This window comes from Passer montanus, unplaced genomic scaffold, assembly GCF_014805655.1.
Source record: "Passer montanus isolate IOZ18808 unplaced genomic scaffold, ASM1480565v1 scaffold21, whole genome shotgun sequence".
Lineage (NCBI taxonomy): Eukaryota > Metazoa > Chordata > Aves > Passeriformes > Passeridae > Passer > Passer montanus.
This window is the reverse complement of record NW_024366703.1, coordinates 6,317,249-6,343,187: the sequence shown is the minus strand read 5'-3', so window position 1 is coordinate 6,343,187 and position 25,939 is coordinate 6,317,249. Positions and strand designations below refer to the sequence as shown.

Sequence of the window (25,939 nt, the reverse complement as noted above, 5' to 3'; positions counted from 1 at the left end):
ACAGCGAAAGAGATGATAAAAAATAAGAGGTGAACATCCCCAGAGTATATGCTGTAGGGAGCACTGTGTGGGCAAGATCTCACACTAGCCCTAAGAAAAACAGCTTGAAATTCCCCTCTGGGCTTCAGGAATTTGTTCTCAAGGTCGGGGATGTCTCCTCCAGCTGTCAGAGAAGTAGCAAGAAGGCACTCTCCCAGCAAAGAGGATCCACAGACCAGAGAGGAGCAGCACTGCTGAAGTGTGAGACAAAGCAGCATCAAGGTCTTGCTCCCAGGAGGCAAACAGCAATCCCAAAATTGCCTTTTGCATTGGAACATTGCTTGCTTTACTTGGAAGTGATTTTACTCAGGAGTACATCTGTACAGAGGGACCAACAAAAATAAATCGGGTCATGCTGCTTCACACACTTCCTATAAAACCTTGAAAGGTTTTATACTACAGGTACTGCATCATGCTAGCAGGATAAGGGTGAAACATCTGTGTAGAGCTTCCTAAACTGATCAAACAAAGCTGATTACAGCTCAGATGAACAAGTCTCCAGGTCCACACAGGAACAAAGCATTGCCAACCAGATCCAGAAGGACAAAAATCAACAAGGTGCTGCCCCAAAAAGAAATAGCCAAAAATTATGTGACAGGACCCAGTGATGCCAGCTGGAAGAGATAAACAGGAGCTAACAATACTCATAGTCTAACTTCATTCCTGGTTTGCAAACCAAGAACCATTTTTTAAAAAAACAAAAAACCAAACAAGAAAAAAATCCCCACACAAATAAATAAACAACAAAATTAGTAAATAACCATAGATTTGGAAAAGACATCCTATCCTTTACAGAGATTGAATATATAACAGAGAGTATGTTAAACCACATTGCAATGTTAAATCACACAACAAGGGTGGGTTTGAGATCCATACAGCAAATTTCACACTAACTGGCATGCTTCTCCACTACAGTGTAGATGGATGTACAGGAAAAGAAGCAAAACATCAGCTGCTGCCTTCTGCACTTCCAAGTTTAAGCCAGCAGCTGATGCTGTAAATTACTGCCAAATCTCTTTCTAACAAGCCTGGCAGAGCAAGCATCTTTTCAGAGACATGAGCCAAGACAGTCAGCATTCCTCCTGCAAGGAGTACAGGGCTCACAACAGTTCTGCTGACACTTGAATATTCACGGCACAAGACCTCTGAAGTCACCTCTACAGCAGCACCTGCAGCTGCTGAAACACTCCCTGCTCACCTTGGCTGTCCGGTCCCGGGAGCCGCTGACAATGAGGCCGCCTTGGAAGTCCACACAGTTCACCTCCTGCTCATGTGCAGAGAACTTGACGCTGTAGGAGCCGTGGAGCTTGTAAAGGACAATACTTCCATCTCTGAAAAACAAATCCACAGGCAGGGAATTTGGACTTCTTGGACATGCACCTTCCACTAATGCTTTGGAGTGCTACAAAAAGACCAGGACTGATCTCTGACAGGGGCTGAAATTCATGGAGCATTATGAACCCTCCACTCTTCACACATCACCTGTTCTCTTGCAATTCCACATCTGGCCAGTTAAAGCCTGATCTGATGCACGTGAAAATTTTCCTGGCTATCTTTTCACCCTTCACTTTGTGTTAAGCTGCAGAAACTATAGCAAAGTAGCCATTCCTCCTCCTACTACTTTGAGCTTGCCAGAATCCCGTCTGTATGCTGAATGGCTGGAGTAAGGGAACAAGTGAGAGGACATTGTCACCCATGTCCAAGCCTCAGCTTTTCATTCATTTCAGAGCAGCCATGCAGGGTGCTGTGCTTTGAATTCACTATCCAGACATTTAGACCTTTTTCAAGCAGCACAGTTACTGGAATTTTAAATGCAAGCCTCCATTTTCTCCTGAATTTCGGTCTACAGTTCATAGGGGAAAGTCCCACAATACCCAGGGCAGACAGCTTACCTCTCCCAATTCTGTGCTTAACTGTTGTGCATATTTTTATCGTTTTAGCTATTAATGAAAGTCCTGTCACTTGCTGTAACTGTAAAAGTCCAGTCAAATGCAAAATGAATTGGAGAAGTGTGTGTGTGCTGGAAGGCTTGGCAGTTTTTCCCCTCTCCACAATTATATCAGTGTGTCTAATAAACACACACTTGTCTCTAGAAAACTTTCTGCTCTACTGCAGTCCCAGCTAACCAGCAGTACTGATTATCAGAACAGTCGAGCTACCCTGGCTCTAACAGGGAAAGAAATGAAATTTGCACAGCAGTCAGGCTTGCCTGATCAGTCATTCCTGATTCAACAATCCTGTGGACATCACCACAAGTTTACAGAGCAAAGGACACTTTTTAAGGTCAACAGTATGAGACTCAGCTCCTTCACTGCTGCAGGAGAAGCTTTTTCAAGCCAGAACCAAAATTATAAGAGAGGAAGCAGCAGCAGCTGACCACAGCCAAGCATGAGGACACTGTGTACCAAAACTGGCTCCTCTGCTCTGGGCTGGAGTTACACAGAATCTTTCCGACTTCACTGGTAAAACCCTCGGGCTCCTTCATTCACCCAACTTACCCCCCTCCACTGACAATGTGGGAGTTGACAAGAACAAAGCGACACACGTCCTCCTGGTGGCCAGAGAAGATGGCTTGGGGGTGACGCTGCAAACCTGTCCCCTCTGCACAGAGCTGGTATGCCTGGATGTTCTCCGCTTGAGACAGGTAGAGATATTCACCATCCAGCTCCATCCAGGGCATCAAACTGCAAACAGACAGCACGTTGGGAGCATGCAGGAGTGGGGAGAAGAAAACAAAACAAAACAACCTCACACAGAAAAAGAAAAAAAAATCCATACACAAACATATCAACAAAAACAAATGCCTGCTCAAGAAAAGTGAAGTTGGAGCAGCAGGTGACATGAAAAAGCAGGGCTAATATAGCAGCACAGCTACAAGTGAAGCTTCTCTAGCAACATAAAAAGCAGATTACATTGCTGGCATTTTTCTAACCCAGAGTGAGGAAAAGGAAGCATGGAATCTCTGAAAGAGAGGATGGCCAAAAGTCTAGTGAACATAGATAGGGAAATACTTTAGGGCCCCTGAACCTGCACATGAGCTCTGTACTTTTTAAGAAACTAGACTCTGGTGTTGGTGAGCTATGCTGAGCATTTCTAAGAGAGCATTCAATATGAGGCTGTTGGTGCAGTCACTCTTGATCCTGAACACTATTTGCTGGTGCCCAGCAGAGACCACAAAGCTGCCACTGTTTCACACATCTCTAAGCAGGGGAGCATGCCACCAAAATACCACAGATCTTCCTACAGACAGAAAGTCACCTGCCTCCTGCACTCTGAGGATACCCAAGAACTTTATGCTCATCATACAGAGGACATACTTTTCTACATTCACACCTCTTTCTCTGCTGAGCCATAAGCTGTAGAGCAAGCTCTTGATTTCTCTTGCCCATCTTTTAGAAGAGCCCATATGCCCTTTCTGCCCATTGCTTTATGTGGGACAGTGGCAGGTTCATATGGAACAGACAGGTTCCAGGCCATGGGCAGGGGAGCCAAAAAAACTATTCCAAAGTATTCTGAAGATTGATATTACATATGGAAAACATGCTTTACTTTCTGGGAGATCAAGAAGAGGACACGACACTCATGCAACATCTGAATCAAGTCTACCATCTCGAGAAGTTTATTTATTCTTGAAACAAAACCAAAATATAGAAGAAAATAGGCTACAATACACACTTACGCAGTGAGAGCTTTTCTCAAGATTTTGCTTTTGTGTAGCCAACAGAGAATCAGCAAATAAGATTTCTGGATATAGTGAGGCCAGATACAAAGACACATGGGACTCGTGTCCTACGGGGCATGGATGTGTGAAATTGTCTCTGCTCTGCACTCATTGCCAAGTGCACCAATGTCCATGGAAACACCGAGCAAATCCAGAGCCCTTCTACAGAGTAGCCTTTCAGTTTTCAAACTGTTCAGGAACAAATGGCTTTGAAAGCAGTGGGGCTTCTCATAAAAACCTGTCTACCTCTTTTTTTTTAGATCATTTATCCTCAGAGGTCATGATTTTCTGAGTCATCAGAGTTATTATACACAGCCATACCTTGTAACATCACAGTGAACAACTAGATACAAGCAAGAGGACAAGATTGCTCATTAGACAGAAGGTTCCAGCTTGCCTGTATTCATCTCCAGTAACAGGCCTTTAATCACATGGACAAAGCAGTTGAGTTTATAATATTCATCTGGGACTTGATCATATACATGGAAAAAGTAAGAGGCATCTTTAGAGCAGGAGCTTTGGGTTTAGGCAGGCTTTGATTTCCCCTTCCTTCCTCCACTCCTACGCAGTACTCTAAAAGCAAGTGAATATCCAGCTTACCTAGACTACAGCCAGTTTCTGCAGCTCTCCTTTTGCAGAAGTTTAGCTTTTTACCTTTTTCTATGGCTTTTTCATAAGGAGAAGTAAAAACTCTGAAGCTGAATAAATGAAAATTAGGAGATGCCATTTGGATGGTGGCCTCATTAAATCAGTCCTTGCCTTTTCACTTGGGAAGCTGGTTTAGTAATGATCTCTAATATCCAAGAGCCTGTCTTCACAGATGGTTGCAAGCACTTCAAAGGCAGGTATACAACCTGCACCAAAACCCACTCTGCTCATTACAGCTGTTCCCAGGACTCTAGGCAAGAAGTGGCACATTATCCACCACTTCAATCTATACAGCACAAAAAGGCATGAAAGCTCAGTAGAACGTCCCTGTTCTTCAGCAGCTAACAAACCACGGTCTTTCTCATTTTTCCTTCAGTCTGATAATGTGAAAGCTGAAAATTTCGATGTGCAGCTCAGACAAGAGACCTATCTTATGCTTTGCTTTGAAAGCCAAGTAGACTGTTGCAAACGAGTTTAACAACAAGCTCCCATCATTAATGTCAAATATACTTTTTTTTTATTTAAGTGAAGGAGAGAAGCATGAGAATGAAGGAGCAGAAGGCAGATGAATGGCAATTAGCATTTTAGATTTGTACATCCAAATCAGGATCCAGGATAAACCACGGGAGACAAATGAAGCATTTTGAGGGAACACCTAAGTCCACATCTGGGATCAGTGGGGGCTCATTGTGAGAGCAGAACAAAAGATGGCTCATGGTGCACAGCAGTAGACATGAATGCAACAGTTTGTCATAAAGGTTGCTAAATATGACTAAAACTGTACAGATCAGAACAAAGAAAACTTCAAATGGCTAAGAAAGAAATTCCTGACATTCAGCATGAATCCCTAGGGCAAGGCAGCAGCTCTGGTTCCCCACATCCAGCTAGCCAGGAACAGCCAAAATAAGCCAGCAGCAATCACTTGTAAGATCCCATGGAGCACAAGGAGCAGGAAACATCTCATTTCAGGGCACAGGCACAAACCCAAGGCCCCACAGCAGCTGTCACATAACAAAGAAGAAGAAAAGGAAGAATCCACTTGCTTGCATTTCCATTTCAGGACTGTCTCCCTCCGGCAGCGTCCGTGCCTCCAGTTCTGAGATACCTTCACCCTTTCCTTCACTGGAATGCCAGCAGCTCTGCAGACAGAGGAGGAGAGATGAGATTAGCAACCAGGACTGATGCCTTCGGGACAACAAACGCATTCAAAATGACCACAGGTAAGCTCTCACCCTGGTTCCACAATGATGAACTGACACACACTGATGATGCAGTGCCACACTACAGTGAGGACATTCGTGAGAGGTGACAAGAAAGGAACACTGACCAGAGTGGTGGATTACCAGCAAAGAAAGCCATCTCTGATGATCACAAACCTGAAATATGATCAAGACTTGACCAAGTATACTGAATGCAGCACAGGTTCAAACAAAATGTAATCCAAACAAGATGACACAGAAAGAAACCACCAGAAGAACCAGAGATACAGGACATCACCCTTTTAATAGAGACTGACAAGAGCTATTTAAGATAAGGACAACACCACACAAGAACAGATGGAGGAAACACTAGTCAGGAGAACACTGAAACAAGAAGCCAGAGAGTGTCTATCCAGAAGGAATAGTAAAGAAACTGTTCCAGAGTCTCACCTGTCTGACAATCCCATAACCAGATACAATAATCAGAAATCAAGATGTGTTCAAACTAAAGATAAAATACATTCATGTGTATAAACAATCCAATGCACATACACCCAAAGGAAAACTATCTTTTGCAGCAGCTCACCAAAGGATAGAGAATTCCAGCATATCACTGGAATCTTTACAGTCAGACAAAGCTACTAAAAGAGAGATTATTGCTGGGCTACAAATCAAAGTTATTGGAATGAGCTGAGACAAACCAAGGTCAATACTCTTCAAGATGTGACAAAAAGTAGGTACCACAGAGACCTGGGACCAAGGTCTCCTTAGAGTCTACATGAATATACCCAGTTCAAGCAGCTGTTCAACATCTGTTTTGTTTTCATGATCCAGAGCTGATTAAAGACACGGGGAAAGGCAACTTTAGATCCCATCTTTGTCATATCATAAATTTAATTATTCAATATCCTTACTGGAGCTGCTTAGATAAAAAGATCAGAAAACTACAAACAAGAAGAAACTCTAGAAAGTATCCTTTGTAATTAGGGGTTACACTTACTAGACTACAAGTGTTTATCCCACATTCATACATTTCTCAAAGCCAATACCAATACCCACATTCATAGAGAGAAGGGAAGATCCTTGAGAAATGGGAACTGGTGCCTCATCAGAATCAGTTACTTCCTCCCATCCCTACAGTCCCTCCAATCCACTTCCCAAAAGTAGCATTTTTGGGTACTCTGTCATTTTTAAAACAAAGATTAGCTCCCTGTAAATAAACATCTCCTGTGTTAATGGGTGTAAGAATCTCTAACCTGGCCCTGGGGTCTGGCCAGACTCTTATTTTCCCAGCCTTCCTTCCATAGCCTCAGGCTCCTTTTTTTCTGCTCACCCTTCCCTCCTCTTTCCTATGCTTTCCGGCACTTAGTCACCATTATAATTTGACTGCATTCCTGGGCATGTGACCCATTTTAAACAAAAACAGAAACCACACACAGAAAAGCTTTTCATCCTCTGGAAAGCTTTGCAACTTTACATTTATGATCAGTAGAGCCACACCAATTAAAACTGAATTTAGAAAGCTACTGGCTCTTTATTTTTCATAGCCATTTAAAAACAAACAAACAAAACCAAAACAGAGTTAGACTAGGCTGCAAGAAGAGGAATTCCTTTTTTAAAGGGAGCACTTGCGAGAGCTCATGAGGCCAGATAGTGTCTGAGATGAGGAATGCACAGTACCAAAAAGTCAGGTCAGATCCACTCTCATCATTGCTTATTACTCTCCCAGACAGAGTTCAGGCTCTCCGCCTACATGCAATTCCATTCATTACTCCAAAACACTTCTGCTCCCTACTCTCAACCCTCTGTTAAGTTCTCCCCACATACAGATTTTAAGTCACCAGCTTGCACAGTGATGGAAAACACACTCGTGCCATATCCCCCTTCCAGCACATGCTGGCCCAACCAGACATTCTGAGCTCAATGCATAAAGCCTACTAAAACTAGATGTAATTTCCAAGGCTCTGAAAAAGGTGACTCCAAGATCAAAAAAGCAGCCTCCATCTTACCCTGCCGGTCCCTTTTCTAGCAGCCTTGACCCTCCTACTGCTGAAAATGGAAGTTCTGAAGAGTAACATGTTGGCTCAGCCCAGAGACCCAGTTCATTATTGCAGTTACTTCTGAAACAGACACTTCACTCATTCCACATATCAACAGTTCCTGTATGGAGAGGACGAGGGTTGGGTTGGGGAGACTATGTGGGAGGTCTGATGGGATTTGGGAGGGAGGGTGGTGATGGTGTTGCTTTGGGGTTTTTTTTGTTTTACTCTTAATAAATATGTTATTCATCCAGCCTTCCTCCTCCATATAGCAACTTTGGATCCAGCTAATTTAAACATGTCTTAAAAGTATCCTCCTTTTATATCATTTAAAATAGATGTAAGAAATGGGACAGACCATATGGAGAAAGATGATGTAGAAATCGGATTGATACATCCCTCCCCTTTGCCAATTATGGGGCAGCAAATGCTGAAGTGGTCAGAGACATTTGATCCCTCGCACCAGAAGTTAAATCAAGCCCAGTTATGGAATCAACTGCTGAGATACAATTTGATCACTTGATTTGCTTCCTCAACAGCATTCCTCCAGAGCAATTCCCAGAATGCATCAAAAAATGTGAAGAGTATCACTGCAATGCCTGAGAACAATTCTCAAATCTCAGAAAGTTAAAAATGTTATCACAATATAAACTTAACAATTTGATTAAAAATTCCTTTTCTCTCCTACAAGAGCCTACTTTGTTTCAGTCATGATCAACACACTTTCTACACTTGCAAACTGTTAAGAATTTTTCCACAATTCCCGAGGCAATCAACAGACATCAGACATCTGCACTGAGTGGTTGACTTAACCAGGTACCTCTTACTTCAGCAACTGTGTTGAACATCCAGAAATTCAGGAGACTAAACTACCACATGAAGTCAAATGCTATATAAAATGCTATGGAGGGAACACTATCTACTGGCCAATTGACACCTCAATCTTTCTTAGTATAAAAACCAGAAAAATATTAAGCCACATGCTTAAAATGCAGCACATGCTTAAGTACTCTGTGGAATCAAGGTCTTGGCATTCATGTTCCCAGAGAAGCCACCCAACAGTGAACTTCAAGACTGCTGAAGGCTGACTCACTGGGGAAAGACTGCTATTTTAGACCTACACAGGCCTGCATCAGAAAGCAACTGGGGTACAGTCCAGCATCCTAGAAGGATGACAGGAAACACAGAATGAAGGAATGAGTGAAGACTGATTGATTATGAGAACACAATGAAATTCAAGCAAAATGTTCTTAAAGCCATTTACAGTGCATCATCTTAGACCTCTGCTAGGGCATCACAATTATCAATATTTGATAAAGTTACTTTAGTCAGGACATAAAAGGCTTTGTTATTATCTAACTAGCACCAAAAAGCACTCTATCAGGATCCCAAATCATAGTGCAATACATGACCTGAGCCAATGCATGTTTCCAATTGCATGCACTCCTGATGGAGGCTCCCTTTTCAAAGACTTGGTTATACTAAGAAAGAGAAGGTGAACATTTCTTACAGCCTGAGAGGGAGCTCCAAGAGAAAAATCATCCCAAGCAAGCCATTATAAAGGATTTTTCATTTCCCCCTTCCTACCTCTCCCCACCCTACAAAAAAAAAAAGCTAAAAGTATTTTGCTCAAATTATGAATTTCCTCTCTTTCTTGGCAGAGTTACCAAAAGAAATGTAATATTCCTTCTGGAGCCCACTTCCCAGCTGCTGAAGTAAAAGACTGGAACTGTCCCCACACAGCACCACTGACCCAGGTGACCTCAGGTACCAAGGCAGCTGCTGGCCCAGGCCCCAAAATAAAACAATGAAAGAATCACTCAGCCAGAGCACATCACCTCCTAAAGCTTCACCTCCAATAGATCTTGCCTTCAATGATCCCCTCCCCATCCAAAGTCCTTTTTTACCAGAAATTATATTTCTGCAAAAGCTTCTGTGCTGCACTGCATCCCAGAGAGATTTCTGCTGGCTGTCTACAATTTCAGCATGTGCCAAAACAGTGGTGCCTGCAACAACACAGGCCGTGTTACAGAACACAACACCATCATGTCATGCCGTCTATTTTCCCAGCTGCATGGGGCACCTTAACCCACCAAAGTCCCTCATGTTTTGCTACATTTTAAGTACTGAAGAGCTCATCTGGAATTGCAAGTCTGCAGAGACTGAATTTCTTCTGTGGACAAAATCTGCTGTCTGCATAAAAGCTGTCATCAGCCTGCCTGAGGCTTGACTGGAAGGGTCATGGAGAGAACAAACAGGTCACAGTGGCTAAGCCCCACTATCAACCTTGGCCCTGTGGCAAGGCTGGCTAACACAATGACCAACTGCACTTATTTGTGTAGTCAGGACACACCTGTCGAGCGCCAGGGTCTCAGTGCAGCTACAAGTCATGGGCCACCAACAGCCAGCCAAGAGGGAAAAGTTATTTATGTCAGGAGCCCCTGTTACTGTCCTCAACAAGTCGGCTGGCTTTCTAAATGTCTCTTCCAGGACCAAAATTCCAACTGAATTCCTTTAGCACATGACCCTTATTTAGCTTACTGCCATGTTCAGCCTGTCCTCTGTGCTCCCCTCTCCCTATGGGACGTGGGTTCAAATAACTCTGAGATGGAAAAGAGCTCTGCTGACTGTTCCTCACTGTTCCTTGCTTCCTCTGGTGTGTCTGTGCCACCTCAGATGCTACCAAGCTGTCAACTGCTCCACCAAACAGCTCTTGTGAACAAGTCACCTCATGAAGAAAGCAGAGGCTGTCATGATGCCCAAAGGTACAAATAAATTTCTGTGCACACAGCAAGGACACAAACTTTCACAAAGGCTTCCCAAAAAACCACCACTACCAAGACTGAGCCAGGTCACTCTGCCACCAGAGGCACTCTCCCTTACAAGGGACTGCAATGGGATATGGGCTAGAAACTTCTGTCAGGATTTGGACTCCCTCAGGGAGTTTCATAGTCTTTTAGGAGACAAAATATGGGCTTCTTCAAAAAATGCACTGCCCTGGAAAGATTATGAGAAAACCTGAAGCTTCTGAAGAAGTATGATGTGTACTCTGATTTGAAAGAGTAGATTGTCAGGTAAGTACTTGGATAGAATGAAATAACCCATACCTAGCCCAATAGGGTAACAACAACAAGCAAAACAAAACACATATTTTAAGCCCTGAACTACATAAAATTCTTCTCTCTTTGAATCAGTGAAGATCTTAAGGAAAGGATAGGCAGGTCTCAAAGAACTCTTACAAACAATTTCACATATCCAGAAAAAGCAGCAGTTTCAATGTTGCGGAGCTGTCCTGGCAGATCTGTCCTGCTCAGCACTAACAGTTTAAGGCAGAGTAAGAATAAATGTAACAGCAGTTTATAAAAAACACCAACTTTTCCAGCACAAAGCAAGAGCTGCATTCAGTGCATCATCTTAGACCTCTGCTAGGGCATCACAATTATCAATATTTGATAAAGTTACTTTAGTCAGGACATAAAAGGCTTTGTTATTATCTAACTAGCACCAAAAAGCACTCTATCAGGATCCCAAATCATAGTGCAATACATGACCTGAGCCAATGCATGTTTCCAATTGCATGCACTCCTGATGGAGGCTCCCTTTTCAAAGACTTGGTTATACTAAGAAAGAGAAGGTGAACATTTCTTACAGCCTGAGAGGGAGCTCCAAGAGAAAAATCATCCCAAGCAAGCCATTATAAAGGATTTTTCATTTCCCCCTTCCTACCTCTCCCCACCCTACAAAAAAAAAAAGCTAAAAGTATTTTGCTCAAATTATGAATTTCCTCTCTTTCTTGGCAGAGTTACCAAAAGAAATGTAATATTCCTTCTGGAGCCCACTTCCCAGCTGCTGAAGTAAAAGACTGGAACTGTCCCCACACAGCACCACTGACCCAGGTGACCTCAGGTACCAAGGCAGCTGCTGGCCCAGGCCCCAAAATAAAACAATGAAAGAATCACTCAGCCAGAGCACATCACCTCCTAAAGCTTCACCTCCAATAGATCTTGCCTTCAATGATCCCCTCCCCATCCAAAGTCCTTTTTTACCAGAAATTATATTTCTGCAAAAGCTTCTGTGCTGTACTGCATCCCAGGGAGATTTCTGCTGGCTGTCTACAATTTCAGCATGTGCCAAAACAGTGGTGCCTGCAACAACACAGGCCGTGTTACAGAACACAACACCATCATGTCATGCCGTCTATTTTCCCAGCTGCATGGGGCACCTTAACCCACCAAAGTCCCTCATGTTTTGCTACATTTTAAGTACTGAAGAGCTCATCTGGAATTGCAAGTCTGCAGAGACTGAATTTCTTCTGTGGACAAAATCTGCTGTCTGCATAAAAGCTGTCACCAGCCTGCCTGAGGCTTGACTGGAAGGGTCATGGAGAGAACAAACAGGTCACAGTGGCTAAGCCCCACTATCAACCTTGGCCCTGTGGCAAGGCTGGCTAACACAATGACCAACTGCACTTATTTGTGTAGTCAGGACACACCTGTCGAGCGCCAGGGTCTCAGTGCAGCTACAAGTCATGGGCCACCAACAGCCAGCCAAGAGGGAAAAGTTATTTATGTCAGGAGCCCCTGTTACTGTCCTCAACAAGTCGGCTGGCTTTCTAAATGTCTCTTCCAGGACCAAAATTCCAACTGAATTCCTTTAGCACATGACCCTTATTTAGCTTACTGCCATGTTCAGCCTGTCCTCTGTGCTCCCCTCTCCCTGTGGGACGTGGGTTCAAATAACTGAGATGGAAAAGTGCTCTGTTGACTGTTCCTTGCTTCCTCTGGTGTGTCTGTGCCACCTCAGATGCTACCAAGCTGTCAACTGCTCCACCAAACAGCTCTTGTGAACAAGTCACCTCATGAAGAAAGCAGAGGCTGTCATGATGCCCAAAGGTACAAATAAATTTCTGTGCACACAGCAAGGACACAAACTTTCACAAAGGCTTCCCAAAAAACCACCACTACCAAGACTGAGCCAGGTCACTCTGCCACCAGAGGCACTCTCCCTTACAAGGGACTGCAATGGGATATGGGCTAGAAACTTCTGTCAGGATTTGGACTCCCTCAGGGAGTTTCATAGTCTTTTAGGAGACAAAATATGGGCTTCTTCAAAAAATGCACTGCCCTGGAAAGATTATGAGAAAACCTGAAGCTTCTGAAGAAGTATGATGTGTACTCTGATTTGAAAGAGTAGATTGTCAGGTAAGTACTTGGATAGAATGAAATAACCCATACCTAGCCCAATAGGGTAACAACAACAAGCAAAACAAAACACATATTTTAAGCCCTGAACTACATAAAATTCTTCTCTCTTTGAATCAGTGAAGATCTTAAGGAAAGGATAGGCAGGTCTCGAAGAACTCTTACAAACAATTTCACATATCCAGAAAAAGCAGCAGTTTCAATGTTGTGGAGCTGTCCTGGCAGATCTGTCCTGCTCAGCACTAACAGTTTAAGGCAGAGTAAGAATAAATGTAACAGCAGTTTATAAAAAACACCAACTTTTCCAGCACAAAGCAAGAGCTGCATTCCCTCATCCAGGCTTTTTCTGTTACTGCAATATCCTCCCCAGAGTATTCCCTTCTGCATCATCTGCACCAGTTCATTGCCTTCTTCATTTCTGTCTTAAAGTAATGAAACTTTGTTTTTAAAACAAGTTTTAAAAGATGAAGGAATATGAAGCAGCTTTACAAGCACTCACACTCCCTCCCCCTCCAGTGGTGAAGGCTGAGGTCTCCTATGATTGCTGCAGTTTGCATTTGGATTTGACTTGCACAGATTGGCCATTTCCTGCTCCTGTAGGTGTATACATTTTTCCAAGATCTGGAGAAAACCCAGCTTTTATTAACTCACCAAAATGCTTATACAAGCTCTTAAATACTCATAGATGATAAATCTGTCCATTAATGAATCTGCTTCTCTGAACTGGAGAATATACCATGATCCTAGTGGGCAAGGCAGAACAAGAGACAGGGGAAGAGAAAACATGCAGTGGAACACTTCTATATTTTGACATCTATTAATACATTACAAAGAACAAATTGTCAAGCTATTTAGGTTCCCACTTTTAACCTGCCCTCTAAAATTCCTTTGTAACAAAGAGGAAATAAGTTTAGCCCAGCTGCAACTTTATTCCTTTCTTCCATGCCTTAAATAAAGAATCACCTTACAATGAGCTCTTTGCCTCTCCGATTTCTCCAGTCCAAGGTGGTCCAGCAAGCAGGCCCTGGATAAAGGCTTAAAGCACCCTCTGCTATTCCTGGCTCTGACACTGACCTGCTGCAGAGAGGGCAGCTTGGTTGACATCTCCCTGACTCTCCTTCCCCTCCAGCCCCTGTTTACCCTGGCTATTTAGGCAGCAAGCTCATCAGGACAGAGACTGCTCTTGCTGGGCCTGTACAACAGCTGGCAAAACAGACACAGACTACAGGACACAACTGTAATATCACTACATCACCAAAACCCCCAAAGGCTTTGTGTTATTACTCAGCTACAGTTTAGCTGCAGAAAGTGTTGTTAAGTCTTAACTTTTCTGTGATATGCTGCCACGCATTTTTGAAACAAAAAATTCTCCTTTCACCTTAGATCGTGAAGACATGGCTCAACTTTTACTTCAGCTGCTCCTATGACTAAGTAAAGCAAAAATCTTAGCATAAGGACTCTCTTTTTACCATCCTCCTGACAAGGTCTTGTAGCAGTACAGATCTATCTATAAAATTAGCTTGTTTATACAGAAAAAGTGAAAACCTGATCTGGAGAGACTCACAGTTCAGATGCCAAGAAGCACATCCATGTAAAGCCACTCTGTACTTCCATAACAGTGACACAATATTCTATTGAACATTTAGTTACTGCTGATTCAATGATGAAACAGCACATTTTTAACACTGAGAATGTGCTTTAAGAACTCTTCCAGGTCAGCCCCTACCATCCTAACACAGGGACTCAGGTGAATGTGAACCTTAGTGATTCTCTCCCCTCTGCCAAAGGGATGAAGTGTACAGATACATCCCTCAAAGCAAACTTCTTTCTTCTCCTACAAGTGCACAATTGAATTAAGCGCCTTAAACACTTAACTTGGCTTACATCTGTGACTCCCATTTGGCTGAATCTACCAGAAAGTGAAAACATTAGAGACTGTCAATGTTGTGAATATGCCTTTCAGCATAACAGCCAGTGTCTGGGCTTAAGTCCACACCTTCCTTTGACTTCATTAGCAACTTAATTTAATATTGTTTAAGAACAAGCACATGCCCAGAGATAACCACAGCCAGCACTTTTTAAAAGTATGTAGCCAGAATGACCATTTTTTAAATTAATTTTTTTTAAAATATATTACTATTTTTCTTCTCCATGCTGCTAACAGCTAGAAGTTTGCAACCAGTTTCTTATCAATCTTACCACTTCCCTATTTTGGCAGAAAGAAGTTTAATAAGCAAGCTGACTGTTCAAACAGTTTTTTTCACATAGGAGATAAAGCTTGTTTCTTCTGATCCTTGTTGTGACAATTATCTGAAGATATACCCAAAAGAAAAAGCATTTTAAAGAAAGAGTGTAATTTCCCAGTTAATCACCTTTTTAAAAATGGGAAAGTGGGGGCAGGAGTTAAGTTTCACAGCTATCTCCTTTAGGCTCAAATTTATTGCTATTTACAAAGCATTAACAGATGGCTTATCAAAAGCCACTTAACAGCAGAAATGATCAAACTATTCTGAGATGGATTTTTGTCTTAAACTGTAAATACTCCCTAGACTAGTTTTTAACTTATGCCAGCCTCCCAGGGACCATCAGTTTAAGATCTAATGTGAGAACCATGCATGTTATTTCATTAAGTATATTAACCATAAACGGTTCCAGCCTTTGCTTTCTCAACTGCAAACAGTATTGCACAAAAACCTCTCAAAAGTAAAAACTAGTGTTCACCTGCAACATTAGCCAGAACATGCAACAGAAGCTTCAGCTCCTGAATGAGTCAAAGCCAAGTCTGACAAACTCAAGAGTTATTCCATATTGCTAAGAGAGCACAGTTATCAAGGTCCAGCTATCCAACATCTTCATCACCATTCTATTTTCACAGTAATATTTTAGCTTAAATACCTACTCAGCTCAAATTTTACCTTCAACAAGCAATCTACCAGGTCCCTACTTAAAATTGCTATTAAGAAGGATGGTGTGCGCAGAAACTTGCCTAAACTCCCTCCCCAGCTTGTACTGATTACTCAAATAAAATACAGCATCTCTCTGCAAATCTTACTCACTCAACTGCAAGAGATTGCTCTTGGAGACACAAGGAGCAAGTGCTACAGAAGAGACATGGCTAGTTAAAACCCTTCAGCTGCCACAGAGACTATTAAACTCTTCTTCAGCTAAGTACAAATTGTACAGCTGTATAACTCAACACATGCAGCCATACTGGTTCTTCTGCAGATGTTCAGATATCCAGAAATCCTGGTTCTGCAATATGCCCTTGCCTTGTATCTGTTGCCAAACTCTACCCTACTGGAGTAAAACTCCTGCAGCTGCCCCAGGTGCTGGATCTCCACCCAGAGATCCAAAACAAGTGTTTGTTTTTCAGGTATTCTCCATAGGATTTGATACACTATTTCAAGGAACTGGAGACTGAGCTTTCTATGAAGTTAAAAGTAATTAAAGGAATCATCCTCTAGATATATCTCAAGGCTTCTTCACAACCACTTGCAATGTAACTTAGTGTGTTACCTATGATTGAACTCCCCAGGACCAAGGAAATGCTGACCAATGCTAAAAGCAGCCCTCAGTAGTGGAGTTGTTTGAGGAAAACTTGAAAATAGGACACAGCACAAAAGTACATCCTAGAATTACTAAAAAAAAACCTCTGTTCACAGCAAATCTAACAGCACTGAAATCCCTGTGAGTTCATGATACTCAAGCAGCCTTCCCTTCTCTGAAACCCTCTGACCTAGCAAATCTCTTCTGTAGCTGTTTATAGACCTGCATTCCTCTGCAGGGGGAAGTGGTGGTCCTTACACACACTGCACCTGCTCTCCTGTACACCTGATCCCTCCTGCAACTGAAGGAGCAGAGTATCACCTTATTCTTAATGAAAAATACAGAACTTCATTTCCTCAGGAGACAAAATCATATATCACAGTAGACAAGAGTCCAAAGCACAGCCATTCCACAGTGCTTATTCCCCCTGACTTGCATGGGAACTTTGCTTAACTTCCAACCTGTGAACACTGAGTGGGTTGAAGTGCTGGCCTGAAAACCCAACACAAGGATTTTCAGCACCAGCAAAGTTCTGCTCCTGCCAGCAGAAGCCATAATTGTTTCTCTAAAGTCTATGCATTGATGAGACAGCAAGATCAGACAGCAAAACAAGGGTCAAAACTCGCCATCCTTTCTTTTGAGTCATGTCAGCAGAGTGTTTACGGAAACAATACTGAGTCACTGAATGACAAACAAGATCCATGCTGGCAGCTAAAGAGAAGCCATAGGAAGGGATTCGTAGATCCCAACAACACAAACTTCTCTTGAGATCCTTAAATGAGGAAGGAAGGCTCACTTTGTGAAGTTGCCTCCAAGTGGCATTTGGCACACAGCCAAATTTGAGAGAGGAAAGGCAAACTCTGGATCATCACTAAGCAGGGCCCAAGGCCCAAAGGTACTTCATCTAAGAAAATGTTGGTGTCATACACACTGCAAAGCCTAGAGGGCTTGACCCTATTCCTAACCTGTGCTCTGCTGTTGAACTGGGGAAAAAAACTCAAATAATTCCTACTCACAAAACTTTAAAACCCAGAAGCTATGAAAAGTCCAAGTGTCACTTTCTCTGTGCCAGCCATCACCATTCATACCAGCAAGCTGCTCTGAGAGAACCTAAGATATGTGTTCCTGGGGGCCCACAAAAGCTCTTTCACCTAAGAATGTGCTGAGCCCACTCTCCAGCCTTTTCCCAGGATGCTGTCCCAGGCCTTGCTCCCTTGCAGCTTCTTCTCTGAGGTGCTTTTAAGACCATGGCAGAGATCACTGCTCAGAAGTGGGGAGGGCATGTGGGCATACAGGATCCATGCCAGCTGCACACAGCTCCATCTCCTTGTGCTCCAACCTCCCCTAGCCTGAAGCCCCCAAGCCTCAGTGTTTGGAGGGGTCTGGGGACTGAGAAGATCACAAAATCACAGAGTTATTAGGGTTGGAAAAGAGCCCTATATATATAATCTAGCCAAGGCAGGGTGACCTAGAGCAGGTTACACAGCCATGAGTCCAGGTGGGATTTGAATGTCTCCAGAGGCAGACTCCATGCCCTCCCTCGGCAGCCCATTCCAGTGCTTTGCCACGCTCAGCATAACGTTCTTCCTCATACAGAGGTGAAACTTCGTTTGTTTTAGATTATGGGTGTCGCTATTCATCCTGTTGCTGGCACTTGCCTTTGAGATACTTAAATGCATTGATGAGATCCTTCTCAGTAATCTCTAGACTGAACAGGCCTGGCTCCCACAGGGGAGAGTTCCAGACCTCTTATCATTGTTCCTGGCCTCCGCTGGACCCTCACCCGTAGCTCCCTGTCGTTCTTGTATCGAGGAGGCCAGAACTGGACACAGCTCTCCAGACGTGGAGAAGGCCTCACGCTCCAGCACTCCCGCTGGGCCTGCCATTGAGACACCCCGCACAACCCCCGCCATCCCCGCCGCTCCCTCGTGGGGACAAGAGGCGCCTCCCCCACCACTCCGGGCAGCGCCGGGGCTGGGCCCCGCCACCCGGCGTGCGCCCTCGGCCGCTCCCTGCCAGGGAGGCCCTTCCGCGCCCTCGCCGCCCCTCCTGGCGCAGGGAAAGGGCGGCGCAACCGCTCTCGGGGAATGGCCCCGCGTCCCCCGCCCCTCGCGGCCCAGCGGCGGCCACGCCAGGCGCGCAGCGCGGCCCTGGCAACCGGCTGGGCCGCGGCATCCCCGGCCTTTCCGGGCCGCCGCCGCCGCCGCCCCCCGCCCTTCCGCCGGGAAGGCCGCGCTTACAGATCGGTGCCGAGCTGGGTGAAGCCGGAGTTGAGGCAGCCGCGGGCTATGCGCCTCCAGAGGACATCGCGGCTGCTGAGGAAGCGCAGGCGGCGGCAGACCTGGGCCAGGCGGCCCAAGGCCTGCGCGTCCAGGTAGGAGCAGATGAGGAGCAGCAGCTCCTCGGGTAAGGCCCAGAGCGGGGACGGGGGGGAGGCGGCCCGGGATCCCCCCTCCGCCTGGGGGGACCGGGGGCTGCCCTTCCTCCCCATGGAGCAGCAGCTCCCGCCCCTCCTCCCCGGGAGCCGGAGCTGCTGCTGCCCGGGGGAGGCCAAGCCATGGACGGGGCAGCCGCTCCCCAGTCACATGGGGCAGAAGCCGCTGCCTGTCACTGCCCCCTCCAGGGGAGGAGGCGGCTGCCGGGACCGGAGGGGGCACGGGCCGCCGAGCCCCCCCTCGTTAGCCGATTAATTCATTAACGGGAGCCGCTTGCCCTCCCCCGCACCCCCTCGCCACGCCACGACCGGCTCACGGGTCTGTGTCTTCCGCTCTGGGCTTAGCAACGTCACCTGATCCGAGTATTCCTTAATAACGTGAACAATTCATGGTGGAGATGGTGATCCCAGGTAACCAGAACATCTGCCTCGCCACCTGGAGCAACACCAGCTAGGTACTGCAGTCCTGCAAAGGAAGGTGAACGGCAAGGTGATTTAATGCTCGTTAATTATCCTTGATCAGGGTCAGAAGCGCCTGTCACCCACAGAGTGACAGCAGGGGTCATCTGGTGCTGCACAGCAGTTTTCAACACTCCCAGATCCCCATGACACATAAAAGAAAGGATCTTCTCCACATAAGAGCAGGCCTTGCTACAATGGATTTAGGGCTGGCTTTTCACCTGCACCCTTCCTTGCAGACCATTCCCACCCCCTCCAGAGCTCTACAGAGTGGTTGGGGTCTGAAGAGTGCCCACAGTTCACACGTGTGTGTACACATACACAAGCACACCACCTCGAAAGAACAGTTCATAATAACTGAGTCATTGTTGCCATCCACAGGAGCCTGGAGTACTGACAACGCAGGATTCTGGTCCAAAATGGCAAAGTAGCTCTCCACAGACAATGGAGCAGGAAAATATGAGTCTAGTGTTGTGTTATTCTTTCTTACAGTACTTTCAACTCTACAGAAGCCTGAAATGCTGGGGAAATTTCTTCCTCAGAATAAAAAAAAAAAAAAAAAAGATAAATTATAAGAAGTTCATCATCTGCCTAGAATGCTTTGAACAGGTATCACTTAGCCACCACAATCAACATCTCATGTTGCAGGGTGGAGTAGGATAATAAATTTTAGCATATAATGAGGTTACCATAGTATACAGGCCACTTGACAGTACTTGCATCCTATTCCAGAAAGTCATCTTGTCTGTCTAATCTGAAGCTCCCAAATACTGCTATGAATAAATCAACAGGTCTAGAAGCCTCGTGTTTTAGAATTCAAAACTGCTGGATAAGGAGCTCTCTGGTCCATTTACACTGAGTTTTAATATACCCTGGAAGTCAAGGAAGTTTCAGAAGCAGATTTTTTTATCACCATTTTCAAGGAGTGATGTCTGAAGTAATTAAAAATTTCTCAACCTGAGTTTGAGCTCAGGTGAAATTAACAGCACATCTAGTACAGGACTTAAGTAGCCAGCTGAAAGGGAGGTAATACAACAAATTTTCCTTAAGATTATGGAAACTTTGTGTGAATGCAATTTTATGTCAATTTCATATCTTTCTGATAACACAAAACTTGTTCTTTTTGTAACAGACCACAATACTTTCTGAAACATTAAAATTATTGATTAAAATAAAAGCTTTAAAAGCTGAGTGACTTCTCTGTCTGAAATTGTTATTGTAAAGACATACCTATTATCAAGTTGGTCTTTCTCTAGTAGGATCCCACAGAGACTGCTTGTGCACCCCACACTATTTAAGATATTTACTAACAACCTGAAAAAAAATCTGAAATCCTTCTTAGCAAAACTTTGTAGGAGGCACAAAGCATGGAGCAAGAGGCAAAGGATGCTTATGGCTGCATAGCCCTAAGTTAAGTTAAGGCATAATCACATCATATGTATTTCAATCAAGCCAAATGTAAAGTCTCACATCTAGGAACAAAGAATGTAGGTCACACTGAAAGGATGTAACTCTATCCTGCAAAGCTGCAATTCCTTAAAGACTTCATTAAGATGAATAATCAGCTGAACGTGAGCTCCTTCTGCTGTGCTGTGACCAAAGGGCTAGTGCTGTCCTGGGAACAAACAGGAGCTCAGAGTTCTTTTACCTCTGGTTTTGACTCTGTTGTGACTCTTTTGGAAATAATTTGTCCAGACAACACTTCAAGAAGGATGTTTAGAGGGGTTTCAAAGAAGAGTAGTAAAGAATGATTACAGGACTGTCAAACATGTTTTGTAGTAAGACCCAAAGAGCTCAATCTATTTTAGCTTTCTAAAGAGAAGGTTAAGGTGTGAGGTGATCATACCTTATGAGCACTGAAACAGGAAGAAAAATCTGGATCTTCCATTTAACAGACAAAGAGATAAGATCTCTTGACAGAAGGTGATGGGAAACGAAGTCATGAATGAAGTGTGCTTTTGTAGTCAATAAAATCAACTGTTGAAACAGCTTACCAAGATTTATGGTAGATTCACCATTAATGGATTCATAAAAAACAATACCAGTTGGGTTTGGTTTTGAGCTTTTATCCTTTGAGAGAGAGAGAGAGTGAGTGAGAAGCTTGACAACAACTGCTAAAACTTCACCAGGAATTGACCTGGGTAGTCCTAACTCAGGATATCAGACCAAGACAGCCCAAGGCGTCTCTTCTAGTCTTAGGCTCTCTTACTCTACAGAGGCAACATGTGCATTGTGCATCTCCTGCACTGTGTGGCACCCAAATTCCAGTGGACAGTCTCCAGCCTCTGGCTGTGCTGCTTTACCAAGGAAAACTACTTGGTGCAGACCAGAAGGAGCCTGGGTGCAAAGTACATGGGCAGTATGACGTCCTGGGATGCCAGGCCCAAGGTATGGACAAGTGCAAGTGAAGAAGGGGGGCCTTGGTGCCTTCCAGTCTGTAACCCAAGGTATAAACAACTGTGAAAGATTTGGTTAAGATGGAAGGTGTTTACACCCAGTAATCTTGGAGAAGGTCAACTACGCTCCAACAAGGGGACACAGAGCAGTATGAAGAAAAAAATTACAATACGTTCCTCTTAAACATGGCATTGTTTTAAAGTATGGACCATAGTCTTACAACATAGTAACAATAGTTATTTTTTGCCCAAAATGTAGGTGCCATCCGTTACTTTCTCTGGGTTCTTTTTTCAGAGAAATACACCAGCAACTGCTTACCCTTACACACACTTTCTCAGGCATGGTTTTGGGTTCTGCCTGTTGCAGAGCTGTCACAAAGCTGTGCATTGCAGACTGAGAACCCCATAGCCTTACTCTGCATTAATGCCAAAGTAAGTGCTTATGTAAGTGTCTGCAGGAGCAAGAACTGAGGAAGGTTCTGAACCATTCCTAAAACTGTATGTGTAGCATGATTATTTTGCACTGCATTGTTCACACTCTAATAAAGGACTTGAAGCAGGTGCTCTGTGCAGTGTAAGCATAATAATGTATCATTCCCAAATCTTACAAAGATCCCAGTCCTTTTCATGGCTCATGACCAGTCTGAACCTCTAGAAGAGGGGGTAGGGTTCTGTGCTGAAGTAGCAGACCATTCCAGTATCACAGCTTGTAAACTAAGAATCAGGGGGCTTATGTCTGCACAGCCTTAACAGCATAAGTCAATGAAATCCAGCTTGGAGAAACACCATTTGAATACCTGCCTGTCAATTTTTTTTTTCTGTCTTCAAGGGGTTTTATTATTTGCAGTGCCCTCAAATACACCTTTCCACCTAAAGACACATTCATGTGGACAGCTCTTTGTTTTGTTTTTCCTTCCAACCAATGCTTTTGTGTATTTCTGAAACTTAAGACACCTCTTCTGCTACTACAGTACTTATCTGTAACACCATCGCTTTGAGGGATTAAAGCAGGTTACTTGTTACACACTTAGATCAAGAGTTATCTGAGTAGAAAGTCTATCCCGTTAGGGTTGGCGGAATCTGTTTTTGATCTTGAGTTGTTTTGATTTTCTCTAAGAGCAAGTAACATGTTATTTTAACTTCTGAATAAGGTGTGCTACCTGACTGTGTCTCTTCTGTTTGGCAGAAAGGATTAGAAACCTCCACAGAACTTGCACTCTATTAAAGCAGAGTGCTCACCATTGAGAGCCAAGGAGCTGAATTGTTTTCAGATTATATGTGTGTGTGTGTCTTTCCCACATCAAAGACTTTGATGGAAGCTGTTCACGCTATTGTCAGGAATGCAGGGATTGGCACAAAGGTGATTAGCAAAATTGCTTTTCTGTAGGAGAAGCACAAAAATTATCAAAGGATTAAAGAGGATAAAATTAAAAGGTTATGCTGAATTTGGGGGCAAATTTTCTGCTTTTAAATTTTCTCCCAAATTATACATATTGATTTGGTTTTACCTATAAAATATTTGCCAGAAGAAACCACGATTAGAAGCTGTTTAATACAGGTTCTGTTAAAGGGAGATGAAAAAATCTTCCCTTAAAAATATTCTGAACAGACCCTATTCCAAAACCCATCCACAAGAAGCTTTTGATGAATACTATGGGCACACAGCTAGCAGCCGTCCTTAAAATGTTCTTAACAGCCACAGGACTGAGACCTTTAGTCATGATTATGCTGAAAATTATGATAACAAACAATTCCATAAAGCAGTTTGTCATCAGTGATGCTGTTTGTTTACTTTTCTCACTACACTCTGCTGACAAAGATACTAAACTGAGGGGATCACTTTCATTATCCACTTGCTAGGCACATGCAATGCTTTTGTATTTTGATCAAGCAGCTGAGCTGCTTGAATGGTTTGGGAAAAAAGGCAATAAAAAGGGATTCTCGAATATTTTAGTGTATCAAAATGAACAGAGCCTTCCAGAATCTTTCTTGCTTGGCAAAACTGCAGTGCAATAAAAAAAATATATCACCTCCCATAGCCAGCAGAAGTGTCTCATCTTACTGGTTCAGACTCTGCTTATAGTGCATTTTATTTTGAAGAGTCCTCTGTTATTTGCTAAGTACAAGCCATATACCTATTTCTTGTCTTTGCATTTTGAGTTTTGTTTGTTTGTTTTACTAATCTGTTCTTCCCAGGAAGTCACCCGGAATATTTTATTTGTTTTAAACCTCATTTATCAAAGTATTATCTAAAGCATCAGTTCAGAAAATGTTCATTTTAACTGTTTTCCCAACAATGACCTTCTTCCTCCCCCCCAGGCCACATCAAGTTGTCATTCACCAGACAGCTGTGGAATTTGGAATCATTCCTTTTAAACACTTTACAATTCCAAATGGTAGATTTCTAATGGCACAATATGATTGCCACAAAGATCTTTAAATTTCCCAATCCTCCAGGCTTCAAAGGCTGGACCGTCCTTGATCTCCTGAAGGAATGCTTTTGAATCTTGTTCTTTTATAGGGGCTACCTATGAAGATATTTTAGGGGCTTTTTCCTTTTTGTACTTAAAACTTGAGGAACTAAACATTCAAATACCGCTGGCATTTTTGGGAGTGAGATCAAGACATACAAAGTTGTTTCTAGGGATTCTCAGCTCAGTTTTTATTAATTCCACAAGTAGTTCCAAAACTTTTTGGAGTATTTATAAAGCAATATAAATATTTTTGTGTAGCAGTGACTGTGACGCTGTTTTATCCTGCATTTTCCTTCTACCTACATGGCTACATTGTGCAGTTCCTCACCTGCCTTGAGCAAGTCTGACAGTGCCCTGACTCATCCTGTGTCCATGGGTACAGAGGGGTTCATTGCTCTTGGAGGATTCACTGCTGTCATATCACTTACAAGGTAATAGTTTGTTTAAGAAAGGTGAGCAAACCTAATCCTACAAATGGTTTTGGGTCTGCCTTGACCAGGCAAGCAAGACGGAGCCTAATTACCTGCAGCAACTACAAATAAGCAAAATTATTAGAGTCCTAGGCTTACTTCTCTCTTTTTCTACAGTCAGAGGAAACATTTCACTATTTGTCCTTTCTTTCACAATAGGATTTCTCAATCTGGAAGCTGACATTTTTTATTTCTTGCTGGCTAATTCTATTTCTTACTACTGAAACACAAAATTCATTAATTTGAAGTTAAGAGACTTACAGTGCAGCAACAGGAATCTGGCTGGTGCTAGAAACAGCCTTTCTTTCTATTCAGTTCAGCTTATGCCAACCCATAAGGCAGGTTTTATCCTCTCTCCTCTTAAAAATGAAGCACACATATAAATAAAACAAACAAGGACAGTATCCCACTGTCCGCACACAGTAGGTCCTAGTGCTGCAGCAGAGCACCTTGTGCACAGTCCTACCACACAAATTCATGATAGATTTGTGGTCTTCAGCTAGTACCCACCTTGGGGAAAGCACTGTCCTTTCTGTGCCCCTACAGTACCTCACACGACATGACCTCTGCTGTGACTGAGCCTCTCAAGTATTGTTAGAAGGAGCAATTAATGCTTTGTCAGTGCAGTAAGTGTATGTTTAGATACCCCGTGTTGGTAGTGCATGTGATTTTTAAATAGTCTGCAGCCTAACCTCAGGTTTTGTGACGACAATAACAAACTGCAGGAACCACTGATTACTAACCCAGTTTATGGGTCAGGGAACAGGCCTTAGATCCTCATTTACACAGTTTTGTATGATCACATAAGGCCCCACTCTCCAAGACTATTTTTATTTGTTTGTTTAGATCAGTTTAAAAAAAAAATCCCAGGTCCCAAAATAGAGAATGTTTTCCTTTGGAACTGGAAGCAAACACACTTGATGGCTTTAACATCTGTTGGACAATGCGTGGTTGGGTGGTGGGCACCTCACACAGTTTTGTGACAAACACATGTGCATACAGCGTGTCAGATTATAAATCCAAGAATAAAGAGTCATTAAAACCTCCCTTCTCTAGCCCACCTGCCATGAAAATAGGCTTTTCACTCTATCTATTTAAACTGAAAATTGAGTATTCGGAAGAAAAATGCCGACATTCCAGGGATTCAAGTCAAAATCTCCCCCTCCAGTAAAGGAGGTCTGTCAATTGAACATAGATTGATCCATTGTCTGTCTCCCATCAGGACCCACAAGCCACCCCATGCACATATGCTTCTATTCTGGCTTGAAACAGACCTCACAGTCCCAGGCCATCACAGCAACATTTACATCTGC

At 43.5% G+C, this 25,939-nt stretch overlaps 1 protein-coding gene across 3 annotated transcripts in view; it reads right to left on the bottom strand.

The window, feature by feature from the left end:
* The window catches only part of FBXW4 (F-box and WD repeat domain containing 4), a 63,036-nt gene extending 42,663 nt beyond the window's left edge, over window positions 1-20,373 (bottom strand). Inside the window, exons 1-4 of one of the 3 annotated variants that reach the window (XM_039709264.1) lie at window positions 18,634-20,373; window positions 5,452-5,547; window positions 2,538-2,723; window positions 1,238-1,370 (exon numbers count right to left, since the gene is read on the bottom strand). In XM_039709264.1, coding sequence (XP_039565198.1) covers window positions 1,238-1,370; window positions 2,538-2,723; window positions 5,452-5,547; window positions 18,634-18,884 — 666 coding nt within the window. In that variant the 5' untranslated portion in view covers window positions 18,885-20,373. The remainder of the gene's footprint in view (window positions 1-1,237; window positions 1,371-2,537; window positions 2,724-5,451; window positions 5,548-18,633) is intronic. The other 2 variants (XM_039709265.1, XM_039709266.1) reach the window with 2 other exon arrangements.
* Between the last annotated feature and the right edge of the window lie 5,566 nt (window positions 20,374-25,939).